At 36.8% G+C, this 22,411-nt stretch overlaps 1 protein-coding gene and 1 pseudogene across 4 annotated transcripts; both read right to left on the reverse strand.

Annotated features, from left to right (window-relative positions):
- Positions 1-342: 342 nt before the first annotated feature.
- On the reverse strand, positions 343-8,519 carry LOC310717655 (P2Y purinoceptor 13-like). Of its 3 annotated transcripts, XM_083526032.1 has the most exons (5): positions 8,308-8,496; positions 7,502-7,562; positions 4,858-5,578; positions 1,502-3,529; positions 343-1,283 (listed from the first exon to the last, which is right to left on the reverse strand). In XM_083526032.1, the coding sequence occupies exons 3-4, from the start codon at positions 5,557-5,559 to the stop codon at positions 3,185-3,187; spliced, it is 1,047 nt and encodes a 348-aa protein (XP_083382158.1). In that variant the 5' UTR covers positions 5,560-5,578; positions 7,502-7,562; positions 8,308-8,496; the 3' UTR covers positions 343-1,283; positions 1,502-3,184. The 3 variants fall into 3 exon arrangements, with proteins under 3 accessions (XP_083382158.1, XP_083382160.1, XP_083382159.1); XM_083526034.1 differs by lacking the exon at positions 7,502-7,562 and having other exon boundaries at positions 8,308-8,519; XM_083526033.1 differs by lacking the exon at positions 8,308-8,496 and having other exon boundaries at positions 7,502-8,292.
- Positions 8,520-16,537: 8,018 nt separating this feature from the next.
- Positions 16,538-19,528, reverse strand: LOC310717142 (P2Y purinoceptor 13 pseudogene; annotated as a pseudogene). The gene is made up of 2 exons (XR_014538256.1): positions 19,376-19,528; positions 16,538-17,564 (listed from the first exon to the last, which is right to left on the reverse strand). The product of XR_014538256.1 is annotated as a P2Y purinoceptor 13 pseudogene (transcript).
- Positions 19,529-22,411: the final 2,883 nt, after the last annotated feature.

The following is a 22,411-nucleotide window of genomic DNA, read 5'->3' on the forward strand; positions in this document are numbered from 1 at the left end:
AGGTGTGTATAACTAATTGTTATACAAAAAGGAAAAATCTTAAACAATGTCTATGGATGTTGTAGCAGTACAATTTCTTTTCAGTGGAACTAAGCTGCAAGACAATGCTCCCGTGTACACAAAGAACTTTTGAAACACCTGGTGAGAAGGATGTATTGGAAAAATTTACTTAAGGCTTAAAAAAGTGAAAGTTTTGTTATGTAGTTAGAACTCCATCTGCTGGATTCTCAGCACAACACACATATACATATACACACACACACACACACACACACACACACACACACACACACACACACACACACACACACACACACACACACACACACACACTTTGTAATAAACAGTTAAGGGTTTATGTGTTTATATATTTTTTTTCATTTGACTTCTTTAAACTAGAAAATAATTTATGTGTATTATTAGAGAATTTTACCACAGGGTCCTTGATAATACATCAATTCATATAGCATACACGAGTCTCACACAATGACATAATTGGTTTCATTGAGAATGAACTTTGTCACAATTACAAAAACACAAAAATTCAATTTCTATTTTTCTATGTATTTCACACACACACACACACACACACACACACACACACACACACACACACACACACACACACACACACACACACACACACACACACACAGCACCCTAACACTGTAAGAACTATTATGTAATATATAATGAAAACAATTATATACAAAAAAAATAATTTCTAACCACCTGTAGTAATATCTGTTTTTAGGAATTAATACTAAAACATAATACTTGATTTATTATAAGGTCATAGAACGTAAATGTACCAATTTGTCACCCACAGACCCCCCAAAAAAAAAAAAAACTATAGTTATAACATTAAACAAAAGCCAAAGGAAGAAATGTTGTTCAAGTAAGATTAGAAGAAAGGAAATGAAAACATTGTGACTGTGCACAAAATAAGGATGTGTTTTTCCTGCATGCATCGTTTCTCAGACCTCAGATACCACATCTAATATCTAATATCAGCATTAGAAACTGAAAACAAACAAACACACAAACAAAAACTTTATAAAACAACTAAAAAAGATGTGTTGTATATATGCACACGTTAAAATAAAGCAGATCACGTTAAGAATTTTACATTGAAATTTTTTACACTTGACCCATTAGATTAAGTTTCACTTTCATTTAGCATTAACACATAGTCCATTATTTACCTTAAATCTAAGTGTAAAAATATACCTTAAGCTGTGAGTTAATAGAACTAGGGCAGTAAACTAGGACAAAAAATTGTGCTGTGACTCTTTAAATAATATGCTCCTGACTTTACAATCATCAACCCACGCTATCACTGATCATTTAGTTCTGTTTAGTTTAGGACATTAAAAACCAACCAGGAATCACTTTTAGCTTATACAATATATAGAAATTCTTGTATATACTGTATGCAGGTGTTTACATGGTGCCTGTGCGAGGTTATTAACTACAACCCCAATTCCAAAAAAGTTGTGACACTGTATAAAATGTAAATAGAAACACAATGCAATTATTTGCGAATCTCATAAGAACCCATATTTTTTCACAATAAAACATAGAAAACATATCAAATGTTTAAACTGAGGAATCTTTTTGAATTTGATAGCTGCAACAGGTCTCATGAAAGCGACAGATCCACTGTGTAGCATCGCTGTCCGTATATATCTGGGAACTGAGGAGACCAGTTGCTAAAGTTTTCATTGAGGAAAGTTGTCCCATATACATGTATGTCTGATACAGGACCCTAGCTGCTCAACAGTTCTGGGTATCCTTTGTTGTTTTTTTTATGTTTTCAAATAGAGAAAAGGTCAAACGACCTTATTTCCTTAAAATGGAATATATTCTCAGTTTAAACATGTGATATGTTTTTTTATATTAATAAAAATTTTATGAGATTTGCAAAACTGATTGTTTTAATTTACATTTTACACAGTGTCCCACCTTTTTTGGAATTGGGCTTTTATGACATTAGTCTGTTAAGTCATTCCACACTGTATAGGGGGCATCCACAATAGGCTTTCAGCTGTTGAAAAATCCTTTCAGAGACCACAGAGAATATAGTCGGCAAGTATGGCATGATGCACAAGTCCATCCACATGTATTTGCATCGTGGACATGCTTGTGGCAGGTCCACTCTGTCCTCTGGTTGCAAAATGATTGTACATTGATATTCATATAAAGCTGTGTATAAAAGTAAAAGTAAACAGTGGATACAGCCTTGGATTTTCTAACCTGGGAACTCTAAAAGAGAGCTCACAAAAGTGACATGAATTTGTAGGTCACCATATTTGAACATTTTAATTAAGGGCATTGCCCAAGGGCCCAACAATGGCAATCTCGCCTTCGTATCTCTATGCTGTTATGTCATGTTTGTCAAAAGAAGGTAAAGAATGGCTATATAATAAACACAAATGTGCTAAGGCCTGGGAAAACCTGAAATTATGACATTCAAAAACAGAATTTGAATGTATTTCTCTTTCGCATGTAAGTTACAGCAGCCCACAATTCAGATTTTTTTTAAATCTAATATACGCACCTGTTTCCGCCTAGAAGTAAACAAGCTTAAAATTATACATATTTTTTTCATTTTGACTACAGTGCAAGAACAACTCTGACATTCTTAGGTTATCTGATATCTTACTTTACTTCTCTGTAGGCATACTTGTGGTTTTTTGCCACAGCGGCTGTTTAACTGGCTTATTGCACAGTATAATCTAAACACGAAGAAAGGAAAAATCTTTTGTTTTGTTGAAACAGTGAAGTCGAGGTGGCAAAATATCGTTTTAGGTTAAAATCTTAAAGGCAGTAATGCATGCAAGAAACAAACATTATCTAATCCATGAAATTCGAACTTTTGTAGATTAATGCAAATCATGTTTTAGCAATCAGCTCAGTAATTTGTGTAATTTACTGAATGGTGTGCTGTGTTGTGCTTTGATTAAATAAAATCAGATCTTGAAGGCAAAATTGATCCAATTATTAGATTATTTCTCAAACATTTCAATACATTATATATGGTGATTCTTTTTCTTTTTCTTTTTTTAATAAAATTACTCTGTAAAAATTTCAGTTCAGGCAAAATGTTATTCAATACAGTACATGACTCCATCAATGTAATCCAATCCAGCGTATTGTGGCCAGACTTCCATATCTGATGATGTTAATTGGACCGGAACTCTTTAGCATTGTTATAATGACCCATGTGAGACATCTCCTGCTTGGTTGAAGTCTCGGTAGGAGACTCGAGCCCTCCGCTGGCTAAGGACTTGCGGCAAAGCGCCGCTGTTAATTTCCTGCGGAAGACCCGGCACAGGAAGACGTAGATGAGAGGGTCCAGGCAAATGTTGGTGGCTGATAGCCAGAGTGTGATCTCTTTTGCCAAGTAGAGCTGATTCTGAGCCCAGCAGCGAGCGGACGTGCTTCGGGTTTGAGTGAGGGTGTAGGGAACTCGAGCCAAGTGGAAGGGTGCAAAGCAGACAAAGAAGACACCCACCACCACAAACACCTGAGAAGTAAAGATAGGAGAGAGCGTCACTCTAATAAACATCGCAGATCAACTCAACTCGAGTGTATCATCATTCTTTCACATGCACAAACGAAATGTCGTTACTAGTTGACCAGGGTGCATGAACAGTAAAAATAAATTAACAGCAGACCTTAAAAATAGAGCTAAGGTGTGATAAATAGTGGTGAGTCAGACAACTGTAGTACACTTATCTGGCCACTAGGTTCACAATCTTGCTTTCTGTGTCTGTATTTTATGCACAAGCTATAAGGGTCAAAAGAGTTCTCTGCATCAAGATTCTTTCCCAAGACATTTTATTGGAAAGTTGATGTAGTCAGCTGTTTTTAAAAGCAAGTCAAATGGACACTTTCTATAAAAGAAGGAAGTTTGTTGCCTGAAAATAACTTCAGGAACAAAGAAAGTATGATCAAATTAACACCAAATAAAATTCAGAGATGATTCAGAAATTCAGAGATCATGTTGGGAAAGTAAAATTAACAGTAAAGAAATCAGTAATAGGCTGATATCAAGAAGGACCACCTTCAGGTTGATCAGTTTTAATCAACAGCACTAAAGTGTTTACTTTCTTTCATACCACAACAAATTAACAGATAGGTATATTTCCATTTGAAAAACAACTTTTTTCCCCAGCTTTTCTTTTTAAGATGTTTAAAGTTCATAATGCAGTGTAAGCATTTTTTCTCTACAAACTCTGACCTACTTTTAAAAAATTGGATTTCGACAAAAAAAGGAGTGTGCCGTGCCACCACCTTTGCAGTAGGTTAAATGTTTCAACAGAGGTTGCTGTGTTGGTAACATAAAGTTTCATCTTTAACCATTGTCTGGCACAAAAACTGTTACTTAGACTGTTTATATTGTATAGATAGGAAACAAACACACTTTTACAATATAAATGTATATTGTTTTTTTCTGTTTTTTTTTTTTTTTTTTTTTATAAATACATCGTTTTATATGCGGTTTTTATTAAGCCTTAAACAAAACAAAACATAGAAACCCCCCCCCCCCCACCCCAAGAATATAAAGCTGTGAATTGCTTTGCAGCTTCTACCACTACTGGATGCTGTTATAGATCATTCTAACACCTTCTGAGCTATCAGATTCAAGAATTTTTAACCCACACATATGGTTTTGGCACATTGCAGTTCTATGCTATTTGCAGACATATGCATACGTGTGGTATCATTTTATCATTCACCTGAATTAGCACTTCCTGTTTTGGATCTAAATAACTATCAAGGGCCTCAGTGTAGAGCATTCATAGAAATCAGGACTTTCTTTTGCCAGGTGAGCTCAGAGTATGCATGTACCTTGAACTTGGTGCGTTTGCTGGCAGTCCCGGAGCTGCTCCGTGAAGCGCGGTACGACTCGTATACCTTCCTGCTGATAAATGTGTAGCAGATGGCCATTAAACCCAGCGTCCCCCAGAACACCACCTGACAAAAGTAGTTAAAGCCCTCGTGCCAGTGTAGGCCCAGATTGCTTTTTAAGCTGCTGCATTTCATCTTCCCAGTGCGGCCCACAGGAAAAGCACGGTCACTCAGGATCACATTAGGCAGCGCGAATGCCACCATGATGGCCCACACCCCCACACACACCGCCTTACCCACGCCGACTCGCTGCAGGGAACACTTCCCGAATGGCCGCACGATTTTCAGGTAGCGGTCCAGACTGATGAGGCCTAGCAGCAGGATACTGATGTACATGGTGGTGTAGAAGAGCACGCCCGTGTAGCGGCAGTAGATGGCCCTTAGTGTAGCTGATCCTATGCCTGCATCTGTTAGTACCTTCAAAGGGACAGTCAGCGTCATTAGCAGGTCGGCTACCACGATGTTCTTCAGGTACACCACGAACGTGGAGCTGCTGTGGATCTGGAAAAAGATCCAAGCAGCCATGCAGTTGAGGACGATGGCAGCGAGGAAGAGGGCTGAATACAAGCAGGGGAAGATGACTGAGCTGATCCTGTTGTCCAGCTTGCATTGTGTGGAAGCGTTCTGCTGACTCACATTCATTCTCACGTCCCAGCTATGACTGGAAAATACAAGCACATGCTTCACAATAGGTTCTTATGTTTTATTATGGCTAGCTGGCATTCTTAGTATAATTACTCTCTTCTTAAAATTAATTAAAAATACATTATAAAATTTGACAGCTATAGGCTAGTTGTCCCTTAAAGTAGGGTTAACACTTAGAGAATTTTTTTCTCCCCTACAACTGTTCTTCCTGGTTATGAACTAGAAATATTTTCTTGGAACTGCGTGTGTTTATTATCTCTGATTATCACTACTGCTTTCAGCAGAAAATAACTCACATATACATACATGAATCATACAAAAAAACTCAAACTGTTCAACCCGTATCTTATTGTAGCAGTTAAGGTACATGCATATTATAAAGACGCTTGCAGGCAGATATAGAAATTCCATGGTGGAAAAAAAAAAAAATTTCAAACTGGGTCACCATCTGTCGTGCATTACCACAAAGCAAACCGCATCTAACAAACAATCGACTAAAGGTTACGTTTGCAACGACACACTTTACTTATAACTAGGGTTCCTATACAACACTCATACCCAATTGCATATTACAGCACACTTGTTATGCAGGATAAGACTGACATTTACAGGGCTAACCAGAAAGTAACAAAAGTGACAAGGACAGAAAGGCAAAAAATAGTGTATAATTAAAGACGTGTGATTCTCTTTTGTTATGTTACCTTGCACAAACTTATACACACAAAACAGGAGAAATCAAATCTATATTTGGTATAAATAATTGTTGGCTTTCAATTCACACTTGCACAAAGTCAGGGATTTAGTAGGAGCCAAGTCAGGTGTCTGATTAACCAATTTAGCATCAATTTCATATGTAGGGTAAAACCCATTCATTCACTGAAACAGAAACTGTGTAGGAGCTTCATAATGGTTGAGGAACAGCCAAACTCTTCACTAAGGCAAAGTAATGGAATGCAGCTTCATGTCACACGTCATACACCATCCAAAGACTGAGCAGAGCAACGTGTCTACTGCATCAGCAAAGTCCTAAGTTCTAAATGCAGATTGAGTACAAACGGGTCACATGAGTGCAAAGCAAAAGTGAGTTCTAAACCCTCACGATTACATTATAATGTGGTTCCTGGGTAAAGAAATATGAACTTTTTCAATAGTTAGAGAAGGAAATTATTTATTATTGCAATATCTGATGTTCCCACAATAAGTGTTCCCATTTTAGTCTGGTTTCTCTCAAGGTTTCTTCCTCATTGTGGTTTTTTTTTTTTTTCCATTTCTTTATTACTTTGAAGCTGCTTCCAGTTGTTTAACTTGCTATACACATTAAATTAAATTGAACTAAATATTACATGTAATCTATTTTTTCAACATCAGTAATACAGAAATTTATTGAAAACTTTGTTTAACTTAAAGAGCAAAATATTGATATATTTTTTAAAGAAAGTGATTAATTGGCTTAAAGTGAACGGTAACTACAGCAGATCAGTGCTTTATTCTTTAAACTGTTAGCATGTATTCTTTAGAGCACATATCCCGGAATGTTCTTCTTGATTTCGGTTTCAGTGAATGACTTCATCTCAAAATGACTGCTCGCAGTATAAGCAGCCGCGATCCTTATATTAATGCATTTAAAGCATTTGGCAGCTGCCCTTATCCATCGCGACTTACATTTATCTCATTCATACAACTAAGCAGCTATGGGGTTGAGGGCCTTGTTTAGGGGCCCAGGATTAGCAGTTTGGGATTTTGACCTTCAGAAGTCTATCACCTCATCATACTTGTATATATAACTTAACAATCAAAAAAGTTATATTTGCTTGTTAAACAATAAAAGATTGTGTCATTCTAAGCTTCATGTTCTGTTTACATTTATGGCATTTGGCAGACACCCTTATCCAGAGCGGTTATGGGTTAAGGGCCTTGCTCAAGGGCCCAGCAGTGGTACCTTGGTTTTGCTGGGATTTGAACATCTGACCTTCCGATCCAAAGTCCAAAAAGAAAAGTTACTAGAAGAAGGGAAAGATGTAGAGCTGATAAAGCGAAGGAAGTGGAAAATTAAGGGTGTTATAATTTTTCCCATTTAATTTGCATATTATTATTCATTCCTACGCCTGTGAAAGTTCATGACATTCATGACATTACATGAAAATTGCTGAATACGACTAATAGCTTTTTGTTATTCACCCAAAATGAACAAATGTAAATGTCTTTTCAGTGCATGTATGTTCTACAGCAGCTCTGTTCTTTATTTAAATTTGCCTCAGATTAGAACTTTAGATTAGTAAAAACCTCAAATAAAACTAAATGCAAATCTAAAAAAAAAATGTGGTTTACGAAGCACATACATTAATACAAATAAATCAAAATACATTTATGGGAAACCAGACAAAACCGAGATAAAAATAAAGCTAGATATATGAACCATTTGCAATGCACTATTCATACTAATCCTTCAAAATCGAGAAGCAACTTACAAATTCTTTTGAATAATGACTATTTTCTAAATACTACATTTAAAACCATTAACTGTCAAGAGCAGAGTATACATGTGTACAGAATATACAGCATTATGTACAGAAAACTATAAAAAAAATTGATAATTTGATAACTAGAGAATTATTTGCACATCCTGTGAGATAGTACAGATGTTTATATAAAAATGGCAATAGGAATACAGAATGAAAAAAGAAAGAAAAGAATGTAAAAGCTTTCATTTGAACAAGAGCTGATGATGTTGGATCAGAAACTTACCAGCTGCTTCAGGAGAAGTGAAAAATCCTTCCCTTTTATTTCCTCAGCTGACAGTTCTAAAATAAAAAATCAGCAAATGCCTGAGAACTTCCCATTCACACTTTGAATATTGTCTATTGCTTTTATGGTGGTCTGCATAAGCATGAACATGAACACGAACATGACACACACACACACACACACACACACACACACACACACACACACACACACACACACACACACACACACACACACACACACACACACACACACAGACTGTTTTCTCTATTGGTGGCCTTCCTGAAAGACCTCCTTTCTCATTACAATAGGTTTGCCATTCAGTGCCAGGGCGAGTATCCCCATCCTGTTCTATTTCCTGTCCCTTTTGTGTCCGTTGTGCTTCGTGCCCAACTTTATTTACTAATTTGCATACACTTCAATAGACCCGGAGGTAATGAGTGATGCTGCACGACATTAGTGTGTGATGTCTTACTGATTAATTGACACTATCTCTTGGAAATAAGGGTGTGTGTGTATATATATATATATATATATATATATATATATATATATATATATATATATATATATATATATATATATATATATATATAGTGTATCATTGTACATGGAGGTCTAACTGTCTGAAAAAAAACAGATGAGTAAATAAAGAGTGTGAGGGTTGTGCAAGCTGATATACATTGTAAGCATTCGTGCAAGCTGATATCTGTGAGCCACACAGCTGTTGTGGTCAGCTGAACGTCTCCACATACCCCCCAGTGTCTTTATGTGTGTATCTTTGTGTGTCTGTATGTGAGAGAGATATTGTTTAAATAAAAACAAAGTTGTCATTTTCTAAAAGTAGAAAACGTTTCCACCGTACTCGTTCTATTTATAAAAAGCTTGTTGGCTGAACCTGGTTCGTCGTCTATTGTAATCTATTACGGTTTCCATGACAACAGAGACTTATAATGTGCTGTAGTTGGATGCGATATACAACCAAAGCTGAACAGATGAAACATTTTAATTCAATTTAAAGCAGCTTTACACAGATCATGTGGTGATACTCGATTCTTATTTTCTGGCTTTCTGTGGTCTTGATAAAAAGGAACTGATTTTGGGGAAAAAAAAAAAGCCACAAACATTACAATTATTTATGCCATTTCCGAAAGATAACTTCTTTCATTTTCTTATGTTTACATCATCGCCATACTTCTGAGCCAGTAAAATACATAGCAGTGATTAGGAAAACCAAAAAATTTTCTCAAAGCTCAATATACGCAATGGAAACGAAACAAAGCCTTTTTTTAGGATGTAACGACTGATATGATTACGGCAATATTTTAATGCATTGCATTAATGACTAAATAAAGAACAAGTATATTACATTTGATTGTACAGTATAAACTGATGTTTTACTGATATCCATTCCATTGTTTGACTTAAATAAAGCTCAAGAAATGGGCCAACACCATACTGAACATGAAATGCTGATTGGGAATAATTCAAACCCGAGTCTGAAAAGCCCAGAGTCTGAAAAGTCTAATACAAGTAGTCTCCGAAATATCGAGACATGCCTCAGCCTACAGCCTACAGTGTAGTATACAGTAATATTTTTTGTATTATAGCACAAATTATGTACAAATAGCAGTACATAATTTATTCAAACAGAGCAGCACAATAATGTATACATTTTAAATGTATATGTATGTGGCAGCGGGCGAGTGGACGAGCGCTGGTTCCCGTGTGAAACGAGCGGTAAGAAGCAGACCTGTAGGTGATTAGACTTATCAGTGTGCTTTGTTTCAGAGTCCAGCAGAGGAGGGAAGTAACGAAAGTACTTCGTTGTTGTACTTAAGTCGATTTTTCTGGTATCAGCACTTCACAATTTATTTTTCAGACAACTTTTAACTTTCACTCATTACATTTCTACACAAATATCTGTACTTTCTACTTCTTACATTTTCAAAACAGACTCGTTACTTTAGCTTTAATCTATTTGGTGACGATCAATATTTTTTCTTACTTTCCCCCGTCTTCAGCCCATCAACCGATTTCATGTCATTGCGTGGCTTTTTCAATCAACCACTGGTGTATCATTTCCTGGCTCTCACACACCACATATGTAGACTAGTTTACAAAGTAAACAACGAGCAAAGCAGAAGGCAACAAGAAGTATGGGGTTAACGTGAATGAGACAGAGGGAGTCACTGATGTAAACATGACAACATTAGAAATTCGTTTTGTAATAACGCTTTTATTTTTATTTAACGCCATCAATTTTTATTAACGAGCGAATTTTAGAATTTTTAGAAAATCTTTAGAAAAAATATCAATAAATACATATAAAAAATAAATAAATAAACTAATTAATCACAAATCTTTCAAACAGTAAACTTTACTGATGAGCCAAGTGTCAAATCAGCACCAAAATCCGCCACGATGCACAAAATGAACCCTCTGGGGTCGACAAATGTGTCGGCACATTTTGTAGAATTTTTTTCCTCATAACGCCGAAACGAACTTAAATTACTCTGTCTTTTTGTATCGTACATATCAGAGCAGTACATCATTTGAATATGTAAATGATCTACTTTTATTTGTATACACTCATAACAACAAAATGCTGTGCATTTCTAAAATAAACCACAGGGGGCGCTCTCTGCCATTTCTCTTCACAGACATGCAAATAAAACAACCTGAATCTCAGTGAATATTTGCTCCATAGACTTAATAAATAGATTAATAGAAAGCTTAAACTTATGTCTACTTTATAATTCAATAATAAATCAAAAACAAATATTCTCTGATTATGTAATCCGTCTGAAAGTTAGAAGAGGTACAGTTTCTCCAATATCATCTCATTAAAAATAGCAAAGATTCCGGTTTGTGTCCTGATGATTTACGTAATTTCAAACACCATAATTACCTTAAAACATTTACAAGAATATCATGCTCTATGTTCAGTATGGTTTCACTAATCATAAACATACAAAGCATCAATATTTGTCCATGTTCATGTTGATTGGAGTATTAAAATCCTGAAAAAGTTTTAATTTTAGTTACATTTAGAACAGATAAAAATCTACGTTGCGAATAATCGTGAGTTAACTCGTGACAATCGTTCGCTTAATCACAATTCAATATTTAAATCGATGGGGGAGTGGTGGCTCCAGCGGTTAAGGCGCTGGGTTGCCGATCGGAAGGTCTGGGGTTCAAGCTCCGGTATCGCCAGGCTGCCGCTCTTGGGCCCTTGAGCAAGGCCCTTAACCCTCTATGCTCCGGGGTTCCCTTACGAGGGAAATATCAAGGTCCGTGACGTCGGAGTGACGTGGGGCCGCCTTCCTGTGGGCTCACCACCTGCAGGAGGGACCGTAAGGGACGGTGCTGTGAGGATTGGGCAGCAGTCGAAGGCGGGGGCCTGCTTAGACCCTGCGACCCGAATTACAGATAAGCGGGAGAAAATGAATGAACGTGACATCCAGTTACCAGAACAGGTAGTACTAATGCCTACTTTTTACTTAAGTACATTTCAGAGCCCAAACTTCTTTACTTCAACTTGAGTAAAAAAAGAGTAGTCAGTACTTAAACTTTCACCAGAGTCTTTTAAAACCTGAGTATCTGTACTTCTACTTACCTGTATAAATGTGTGTACTTTTGCCACCTCTGACGCCGATAAAAAGGAGACAGACAAATGCTAAAATTAGGCTTTGAAACACCCTAAATGCAGAAAAGTATACGCACTCTAACACAGAGAGAACTAGACTCTGTCGACCGCTTGCAAGATCCTGGCAGCATCCCAATGTATCGTACTGCATATACGCTGCTATGTTTGCGGTGCGATTTTTATACTTTTTGACTTATTTTTACAGTCGTTCGAAAACTCGTAAGTTGAAAAGCCATAACTTGGGGGACTACCTGTATAAATACTTGGAGTCAAAAGTTCTTTAATTATTATATGGACTGTGATTCAGTTTTGCTCAAACTTATATGTTGTCATGAACTAAACATATTAATCCAGGTGTATTTCACAATCGATGGAGCAAATATGAATTAGTAAGCATGTAAATATATTTGTATTTGTAACAGCATTAATGGTTTAATGATGTCGAGATGTAATAAAGCATTACATTTAATTGTAAAATAAAGCATCAAAATTATGTCCTATCTCTATCACACACACTATACGGACAAAAGTATTGGGACACCCGACCTTTCCATGCATATGTGGGTCTTTTCCAAACCGTTACCACGAAGTCGGAGGCACACATTTCAATAGGATGTCTTTGTATGCGTTAGGATTTAATTTTCTTTTCCTTTGAACTAGGAGAACTAAACCTGTTCCTGCATGACAATGCTCCTGCGCACAAAGCCAGCTCCATTAACATAAGGTGTACATGAGTTGGAGTGGAAGATTTTGAGTGGTCTGCTATAAAGCTCTGACTTCACCCCTATTGATCACCTTTGGGCACCTCATGCCTCCTCATCCTACATCACCCTTTTGGCTGAATAAGCACAAATTTTTACACGTACCCTCTAAAATCTAGTGGAACATCTTTCCAGAAAAGTGGAGAGTGGGACTGAGTGTGGAATGGGATGTTCAAAAAGCACTAAAGTATCTGTATAATATGTATATGTACAATAAACGTATTTGCCCCTTGGTTCTTCTTGCTTTCACCAGTAGTGGTCACCAGCACACAGCATACCAAAGCTTCCACTTACAGCTGCATCTATTTTCCTATTTAAAATTCCTTCAAAAAAAATGTTTTACTTTTAACTCATTATACTCTAAATACTTATGCAATTCATGTTGGTGATTGCTTCTACTTATCACAGCATTAAAATCGTGTTTTAGTCTGACAAGATAAGAGCATAATAAAGTGCATAAAAGTACTTTATCCCCCTGGTATAATACTTTAATATAATAAAAAAAAAAAAAAAAAAAAAAAAAAAAAGCCTATGCACTTTTTGCATCCAGACACCCACAAATACTTACTTTAAAGCCTAAAAAAAATGTCAGTCAATGATTCAGACCATTAAAATGAGATTTAAAAATTTAGATTAAATAGGGTATGTGTCAGGGATCCACCAGCTACACCTTTACCTATCACTCCAAGCAGCTCTCCCACTTACTAATCAGCTACACCTGGCCCTCATAAGTTCCCATGCTCCATAACCCCGTTCCTTCACCATCTCATTGTCCATTCTACAGCTTAGGCTAAGGAACACTGTCGGACTAACCAAGCTACTCAGTTGGTTTATCTCTGTTTACGGGACTCGGTGTGTTTTGTTCGCATCAGTCTGTTCACAGCTTTCACCAGGTTTAGTTAACCTGGAGTTTCATTGCGGTTGGCCTTTTTTTGCTTTGCCCTGTTATTCTTCATTAAAAAACCTTGTGGTTTTCACTTCGGTTTCCGGCACGTTCTTTCACCTGACAGTATGCTATCTAAAAAGGCAGGCAAGTTATATCAATAAAGCAAAAAAAATCTTGAAGATATTGTGTTTCAATATAAATTTCAATTTTTTTTTATTTCACAGTAGCTGTAGAGATATATATCATGAACTTATCTGTTTCAAAAGTGGCATTAAAGTTTAAAGTTCAAAATCTTTGGTATGAACCTTTCATTCTACTGCTAATGTTTGTCAATTTAACCTGCATGACTATATGCTTGATGTTATGCAACTGTGAGCAATGGGTGTTGCTGGAACACCTGAAATCAGTCATTTGGAAGAGTTGCCCCATACACTTGGTACAGGTAGTCGTTGACTTACGACCACGATTGGGACCGACAGACCGGTCGTAACATGATTTGGTCGTAAGTAGAGTAGGCCATATGTACAGTACTGTGAAATTATGCCGGAAGCTGGTACGCACTGTTGTACGCTGCGGCTAGCGATTCTGGTCGTAAAGTCGAATGGTCATAAGTTGCATAGGTTGTAAGTCGACGACTACCTGTATATACATATGACCACCTGCCTAATATTGTGTTGATCCCCCTTTTGCTGCCAAAACAGTTCTGACCCATCGATCATTAACAGCATGAACTTATTCAGTAATTGGTGCTACAGTAGTTCGTCTGTTGTATCGGACCACACGAACCAGGCTTCGCTCTTCACGTGCATCAATGAGCTTTGGCCACCCATAACCCTGTCCCTGTAAATCTGCTATGCCAGGGTCAGGGTAAATAGTGAATAAGACTCCGCCTGGGTCTTAAAGTGAGTTGATGGCACCTAGGAAGTGAACCTGGGACGCTGGGATTCACTGCTGAACCCTCTGGAGGTGTCGTGGGCCTATCAGTGAAACACCCAGGAAGGAGGGCGCCCACTTGACAACCCAAAGGGTGCCATCACTCAGTTGACCATCCCACGGAATCTCAAGGTGCCTCAGTGTACTGAGTTACAAGAAAGGAGCAACCTCAGGAAAAGGAAGGACTGAGGAGTAGTGTGACAGAGGGTGCTATCACTCAATTGACCATCCCACAGAGTCTCATCGGGTGCCTTGAGTATGCATTGAGGGATATCAACATCAAGCCCTACAAAACAGATCTGTACCAACCTTTGTTTATTTATTTGCATCCAAGTTGTGTAGAGGAAAAAAATGTGACACTGCACACCACAAGCTTGAGGTATCCCTTCAGGACCTGTCCTAACTGTTGGAAAAAAGGCAAATGACTAGAATTTAAATATAGATGGATAGATATGTGAGCATTAGCTGAGTTATCTTTTAATGTGTTATGCGCCAAAATGAGACTTATGTGTTGACAGTACAGTTTTATGATTATCAGTGCTGACACATCAGTGATGTCTCGAAGGCCCTTGACATTTTGCTACTCATCTGTACACACCATCAATTATGTGGTAACGTAGCACATTGAAGTGAGAATGTTTAAAACCTGCAAAGCTACATTAGCATAAAGACTGTACAACCTAAAAACCCACATTTTTCTAAACAGCACAGTAAAAAAAAAGTGTGACAATAGATCACAAGGTTAAAGACTGGGTCACTACATAAATCTTGGAAGCAAGTAACAGAAAAACAAACACTCGTTAGATTTATGTCTCTCTGTAGTAGACTTATGTGGTCCTGGAACTTAAGAGAAACTTCAAGGATTCCTGCCTTGGTTTTAGTACTACTAGTGTTGTGCTAATGAGTCAAAGTAAAAGACGAAAACAAGAAAACGACCCAAGTAAGAGTAAACAAGTCACCTGAAGATAAACTAAGAAGTTACTAGTTATGATGAATTATCAGTACAAAAAAAGGGTTACACAGCTAAACTAGCTAGTTAGCTTTGTCACTGCTGTAACTAGCTTGGGTCTTTCACTAGCTAGCTAGCTCATGTTCATTTATATATGCTTCTAATGACATATTAAGCAAAAATGATCTTTAATTTGTTTTCCTTCAGTTAAGTTTTGAGGTTTATATCCCGTTGTCCTTCTTGAACTACACAAGAATCCTCCAATGATCAACAAAAAAAGGAACTCAGGAATTTTACTCTGAGTACATTTTAAATGAGCTACTTCTACTTTTACTTCAGTAAATAAATTTAGATCGGCAAATTTACTTGTACTTAAGTAAAATCTCTTTGAAGTAACAGTACTTTTACTGAAGTAGAAAAGTTTTTTATTTTTTCTACCTTTCACTACTCTTTCCATGGTAATATGTTCTAACCAATATCAAATTATTTTTCTAGGCTTTTCCCTGTGGTACACACAGGAACACACTTTTTTAAAATTCAGAACCTTGTTGGTTGTTTATACCTTGTTGCTAAGAGATGTTAGACATTGTTTTATTTTTGTTTCCCAAAGAGTTCTAACAAACACTGAACTCTAAATGCAACTTTAAAAAACTGATTAAATCAGAATAATTCAAATGATAAAATATGATTATATTAATGAAATTATTTATAATAAAAATTTTATTTAATAAATTGTAGATTACAAAAACAAACATTTGTTTAAATGTAGCACAATTACATGATCATACAAGATTATCAGTTTATACATTATCAATATTATTTTTATAATATTTGTTTTATATTTTTTAGATATATCATCTGTCCATTAAATGTATAGAAAATTGTACATATATACTGTAACACACACACACACACACACACACACACACACACACACACACACACACACACACACACACACACACACACACACACAGCAGTTGCCCATGTTCAGACTTTGTAACAGCATGCTTGCCTTTAATTACAATTGCTAAAAAAGTTTACAGTGTTGATTTTTAGCTTAGAGAGAAGTTTCTGAGGACTGACATGCATCATTGGTTTTTTTTCCGAAAGACGGAAAAAATCTTTTAAGGTCACATATCTCCCAAAACCTTTCCCTGAAAGCTTTGCAGAGAAAGAAGTAAATTAAGGGGTCCAGGCACACGTTTAACGCTGAAACCCAGAGGGTTAAGTCCTTAACAATTTTCAGTGCAAGTTTGGAACATGAATTATTGCTTTGAACCTGTAGTTTAGTATAAGGTATTCGAATACAGTGGTAAGGCAGATAACAGATAACAAAGACCAGAAGAATAAGAAAAACCCGAAGCTTTGCTTTACGCTTCCGCTTATCATTGTTGCCGCGAGACCTTTGGTATGACTCCAAGACCGTCTTGGCAATGCAGGAGTAACAAAACACAATTATAACGAACACTGTCCAAAAGATCACTTTGCCGACCATGACGACTCCCTTGTGCCACATAATTCCTAGTTCATTTTTCATGGCTATGCAGAACTCTCCGGTCTTATTCTTAGGGTCTTGGTTTGATGTTATTATGATAGGTAATGTATTAGATCCTAACAGGGCAATCCAGAAAAAGACCGATACGGCATTACTAAAGAGCAAGTTCTGAAAGAAATGACTTCCTCCAGACCGGACGATCTTTAAGTAGCGGTCAAGGCTGATGAGTCCCATCAATATCACACTCATGTTCATGGCCAGGTAGAAGATGACGCTTGAGTATCGACAGGCAAATGCATGTATCCCCAGGGTAGCGTCCGGGAGCTCGCTGGCACCTCGGAAAGGGAAGGTCAAGGTCATGAGCAGGTCAGCCGCCACCAAGTGCTTCAGGTACACCATGAAAGTAGACTTTGCATTAAGGTGTAGACATATCCAAGCTACTATCAGGTTCAGCAGAAGAGCAGGTGGGAAAATCGTGAAATAGAGACTGGGAAGTGCAAACGCCCATGCCTTTTCATTAATGCCACATTGCAAGTTGTCGTCATTTGAAATTGCGGTTTTATTTGAAGTCATCTTGATACCTGAAAAGCAAATATTTCATGATTATCCGTGTGGTAAACATGCGAAAATCATACAAAATTTTCATTACATGTTCAGGTTTTTTTTTTTTTCTTGATTTCTTTCTATTAAATCAGTAATGCCTATGCAAGATAAGTGATGGCTTGCAAGATGAGATTTTACATTTGCAGACAAACCAAGATCTTATCACTAAGTTGTTGCAATAGCTTTACATAAATCCACCACATTACTTTATAAAACATATACAATTCTTTATCGCCCTGTACAAGCGCAAAGAGCTTACAAAATTGCAACACATTTTAAATCTCTAAATGCATCTGCAACTTTAGGACATCTGTGTACATGTGGGTCAGTTTTCTGTGTCCATATGTAAAAAAAAAAAAAAAAGAATAATTTCTGCTGGACATATTTGTCAAAAAAAATTTTTTTTTTCTTTTCTGAGATATCTTCCAAAATCTGAACCTCTCCCTCGCACTCTCGCATAGCGTTAAGACCCTCAGCTTTCGAGATTTTCGGTGCAAGATTGTGAAAAGAGTATGGGTGCAACCTGCATCTCTTTCCTAATTTTAAGTTGCGAATTTCTTTTAGCACAGATGTGCCTGTAGGAGGAAGTCTAGTATCTTTAGCGGCACGCTATTATTCTTCTCAAAAACTTTATTAGTGAAGTGTAAGAATGCCGTGGAAGCCCAAGTGATCATCCCTGGAATTGTCTGAGAATAATCTAAATTTCTGAGGTAGCTACCTGAGGTACTCAAGTAGCTAAATGCATTCAGGACAATTTCTAAACAATAGAACAGGGTTAGAGGAAAGAAATCCAGCATATAAAGTGGGATATCATTTAAGAACAACTCTCACTTTCTTCTGGTTTTAGTTTAAGCATTAGAAATTTATCGAAACATCCACTCATCCACACTCAGAGCAGCTGTAACAGAATTGACTGGACATTCGGTGTCACCCAGATAAAGACGGGTTCCTTTCTGAGCCTGGTTCTTCTCATGGTATCTTCTTATAACATCTCAGGGAGATTTTCCTCACTTATATCACCATCACCATAATTTATTTATTTCCAAAAAGCTGCTTTAGGAAATGTCCATTCTTAGAAAAACACCAAGCATAAGTATTCTTAGAAGCATATCATTCTTTTTATCTGGTTATATTTACATTAAGGGTTGTAAAAGCACCAGAAGAATTGCTTTTATGTATCTGCAGTAGACTCGTTCACCCGTGTGGACTCGAAAGACAAGACGCAACAGAACAGTCATCTCGAAAGTTTCTGTATACCGTCTACAAAATCTCCTTTTAGGAATTGACAATGTGTTTTGTTTCTACCTTCTAATGTTCATTAAAGAACACCACAGCAATCCTTTTTTTATGGTTACTGTTACATATATTGTTATAAAACATCCATGAACCCTAGAGTTTTGAGATGAACAAGATACACAATATACCAACATGATGAGACAAAAGATAGCAGAGCTCTGTGCAGGGTGCAGAATATAAATCATGGATTGTGTGTTGATGGAGGATTTTCTAAAAGTGTTACATGCAATATTTCCTACATTGCATTAGAGTTGTAAGTGAGTGGAATAGTTGCTACATTAAATAACATGTTGTGTTTTAGAAATAATTTTTTAGCAAATAATTTAGCAAAAAAAAGAGAGAGAGAGAGAGAGAGAGAGAGAGAGAAAGAGAGAGAAAGAGAGATCCCTATTACTTATATTTGATATTTAAAAATGTAATAATATTTAATAATAAGCTCTGTATAGATACAATTTCTCATAAAAATAATTGGACAAGAAAACATAGCACATACCGTTTTAGGATGCGAGAATGTAAAAACCACGCTGATGTCTCGCAAATTTGTCAACAGCCTGTGCTGTGAAGTAACACTAACAGAAAATAAGTGACACAAACACACCCCTTAACTTGACAGCTTGCTGGTGGTGTCAGCAATACCTAGTACACAGTGTCTTTTTGGCAGATTTGCAAACCACATAACCACATCCCAAAAAAAACCCAAAGAAAAAAAAACACATTTCTGAAGCGTGCCTGACAAAGATGCAGTTTTCTAAAACGTGCCTGCCAATGATGTCAAAAATGAATCTCCTGACACCTTTACACCTGACCCTTCGCATAGTAATTGCTCAAAAAAAGAAAGAAAAAAACCTCCAGATTTTGCTGTCACTAAGTACCAGTAGTGGTCACTAACAGACAACATATTGTCACATTCCTACTGCTTTACAAAGGTTTTATCCTTATATATTATTTCAAGTTTTTTAAGGGGATCATGGAGATGATTATATTATTATTGATGAGGAATATAAAGAAATAATAACAATATTCTCTCTCATTTTCATTTTTTCCCCAAAAAACATTACATTTTTAGAATTTGTCTTTCCAAGATCTCATGTCTCAGAACATATACCTGTGTTTGAGGTCCTAAGGACCTGTAAATGGTTGTATGTTATGTATTTTAAGTTCTGAGTTTAGTCCCCACTGTGGGATAAATAAAGGTATACCTTCTCTTAAATCGATTCTCCAACCATAGACCATAGATTCCCCCCCCCCGTTTCTAAATCTCTATGACAGGGACTTTCCAACAAATAGGATTGGACCACCGTTGCTTCATTTGAAAATGTGACGACGGTTGCAAACTTCCTTCCTAATTTTAACTGGGTTGAAAACCAGATGAGCTTGTATGAGGAAGTCTAAGTGTCTTGGCAACAAGCTAACATTTATCTTAATTATTAGAATGCCATGGCAGACTTTATTTACATGATGCAGGACCAGGATCACACACACTCTTTATTCTCCTGACACCAGACTGTGTATAAATTTCTACCAGTGGTGCCCTATGCATTTCACACCTATGCCTTCAGTGGTGTCCTACCTGAATCAATCCTCCTTTGAATGCCATCAATAAGACACATTGATATTATAGAGAAATGCAGCATCACAGACAGGCATCTCATGCAGAGAGAATGAATGTCATTACTAAAGCAAGAAACAGTTATGAGGTTAATATTGATGTGTTTACTAGAGATGATGTATGCAGGTGGTGCAGACGTGGCTGCAGTGAAAGGAGACTTGTTGAATTGTGTTCATTCAAATTTTCTTTATTTTTCAAGAATTTATACAGAGGCAAATTGTGTGTTTTTGTGCAGGATAGAAAACGCAAGAGTATAAACGGTTCATGAAAAAGCTTAACAACCGTTTTGAACTGTTTTGGCTGACTTTTCCTCAGGATGCCAGCTTTTCTTGAAAGGTCTGCATTGTAAATGTCCTTGTAAGTGTATCTGTGACCAAATCAATTTCTCCTTTTCTGTCAGTCAACATAACCTTAGACTTGGTGGCACTGCTCAAAGATGCAGTGCCCTGAGAAAAAAACCCAGTAATACCAGTAATAATTCCATACATATTCATGGAGTTAGTGATTGAGTTTAGGCCAGAATACTCAAAATGCATTGCAATTTACAGACGTTTACATTACAATGGCTCATTGTTACAGTGTTATTGTGTTGTGTTATTGCACTACAATTCGCTCACCCACTTTCGGTAATATCGTGTGTGTAGTTCTTTCATTAGTTTTGTTAGTTTGGTGTTATCTTGTATTAGTTTATGTTTTTTATGTAGCACCTTGTTTCCTGGGGGAACGTTGTTGCTGTGAAATTATGCCGGAAGCTGGTACGCACTGTCGTACGCCGTGGATAGCGATTGAGGTCGTAAAGTAGAAAGGTCGTAAGTCGATGACTACCTGTACACCATATGGACAAAGGTTTATGGACACCTGACAATAACATTGGTATGTGCTTTGTGAACATACCATTTCCATTTATTCCCAACTGCTTTTCTAATAAATTCCACTCTTCTGGGAAGATGTTCCACTAAATTTCTGAATGTGCTTGTGGGGATTCATTCAGCTGCAAGGGTGTTAGTAATATAGTAAAGTTAGTAAAGTAAGGTACTAATGTAGGTTAGGTGAGAAGGCCTGGGGTTCAATCAGCATTCCCATTCAACCCAAAGATGTTCAATAGGGTTGAGGTCAGAGCTCTATGAAAGGAGATCTTCCACTCCAACCCATGGAAAGCATATGTTCATGGAGCTGGCTTTGTGCACAGGGGCATTGTCATGATGGAACAGATTTGGGTTTCCTAGTTCAAGTGAAAGACATCCTATACAATTGTGTGCCTCTAACTTTGTGGTAAAAGTTTGGGGGAAGAACCATATATGGCAGGAAATGTCAGGTGTCCCAATATCTTTAACCCTCATAAGGTCTTCGTTTCCTGTTTACAAATCTGGTCTTTGGGGTCTATATGACCCCAACAATTGATAGAGAAATTATACAAAAAATATACATTTTTAATTATACAAATAATATATATATTTTTTTGTTTACTTCTCATCTATTCATTAATGCTGTGTTTTGGGAGATATGAAGTACTTTTGTACCTATTTACCACACAATTCCTCAACTTCACCATAAGCTTGCATATGAAATATTAATTTTTTATGAAAAAATCACTTAAATGATGATCTAAATTTCTGATTTATGCTGGATTTATAGATTTTTTTTTGACAAATGAAGAAAAAATATTGAGTTTTTTTCACATTTCCCATTCATTTCAATGTGGGGTCATATTGACCCCGAAGACCAGAAGTGTAAAAAATCTTTTTACATACCTTCAGAACAACCGAATCAAGCCCAGTTTTTTTGTGTGTGTATAGATAGATTATGTAGGAAAAGTCACAAACTATTATTCCACTCAGATGAAGGGAACCCTTTTTTTTATCAAGGAAAAGTCGATTGGGGTCATATAGACCCCAAGGACCGATTAAAGGTTAATTTTAA

This window comes from Silurus aristotelis (genome assembly GCF_946808225.1).
Source record: "Silurus aristotelis genome assembly, chromosome: 22".
In the NCBI taxonomy this organism is placed as follows: Eukaryota; Metazoa; Chordata; class Actinopteri; order Siluriformes; family Siluridae; genus Silurus; species Silurus aristotelis.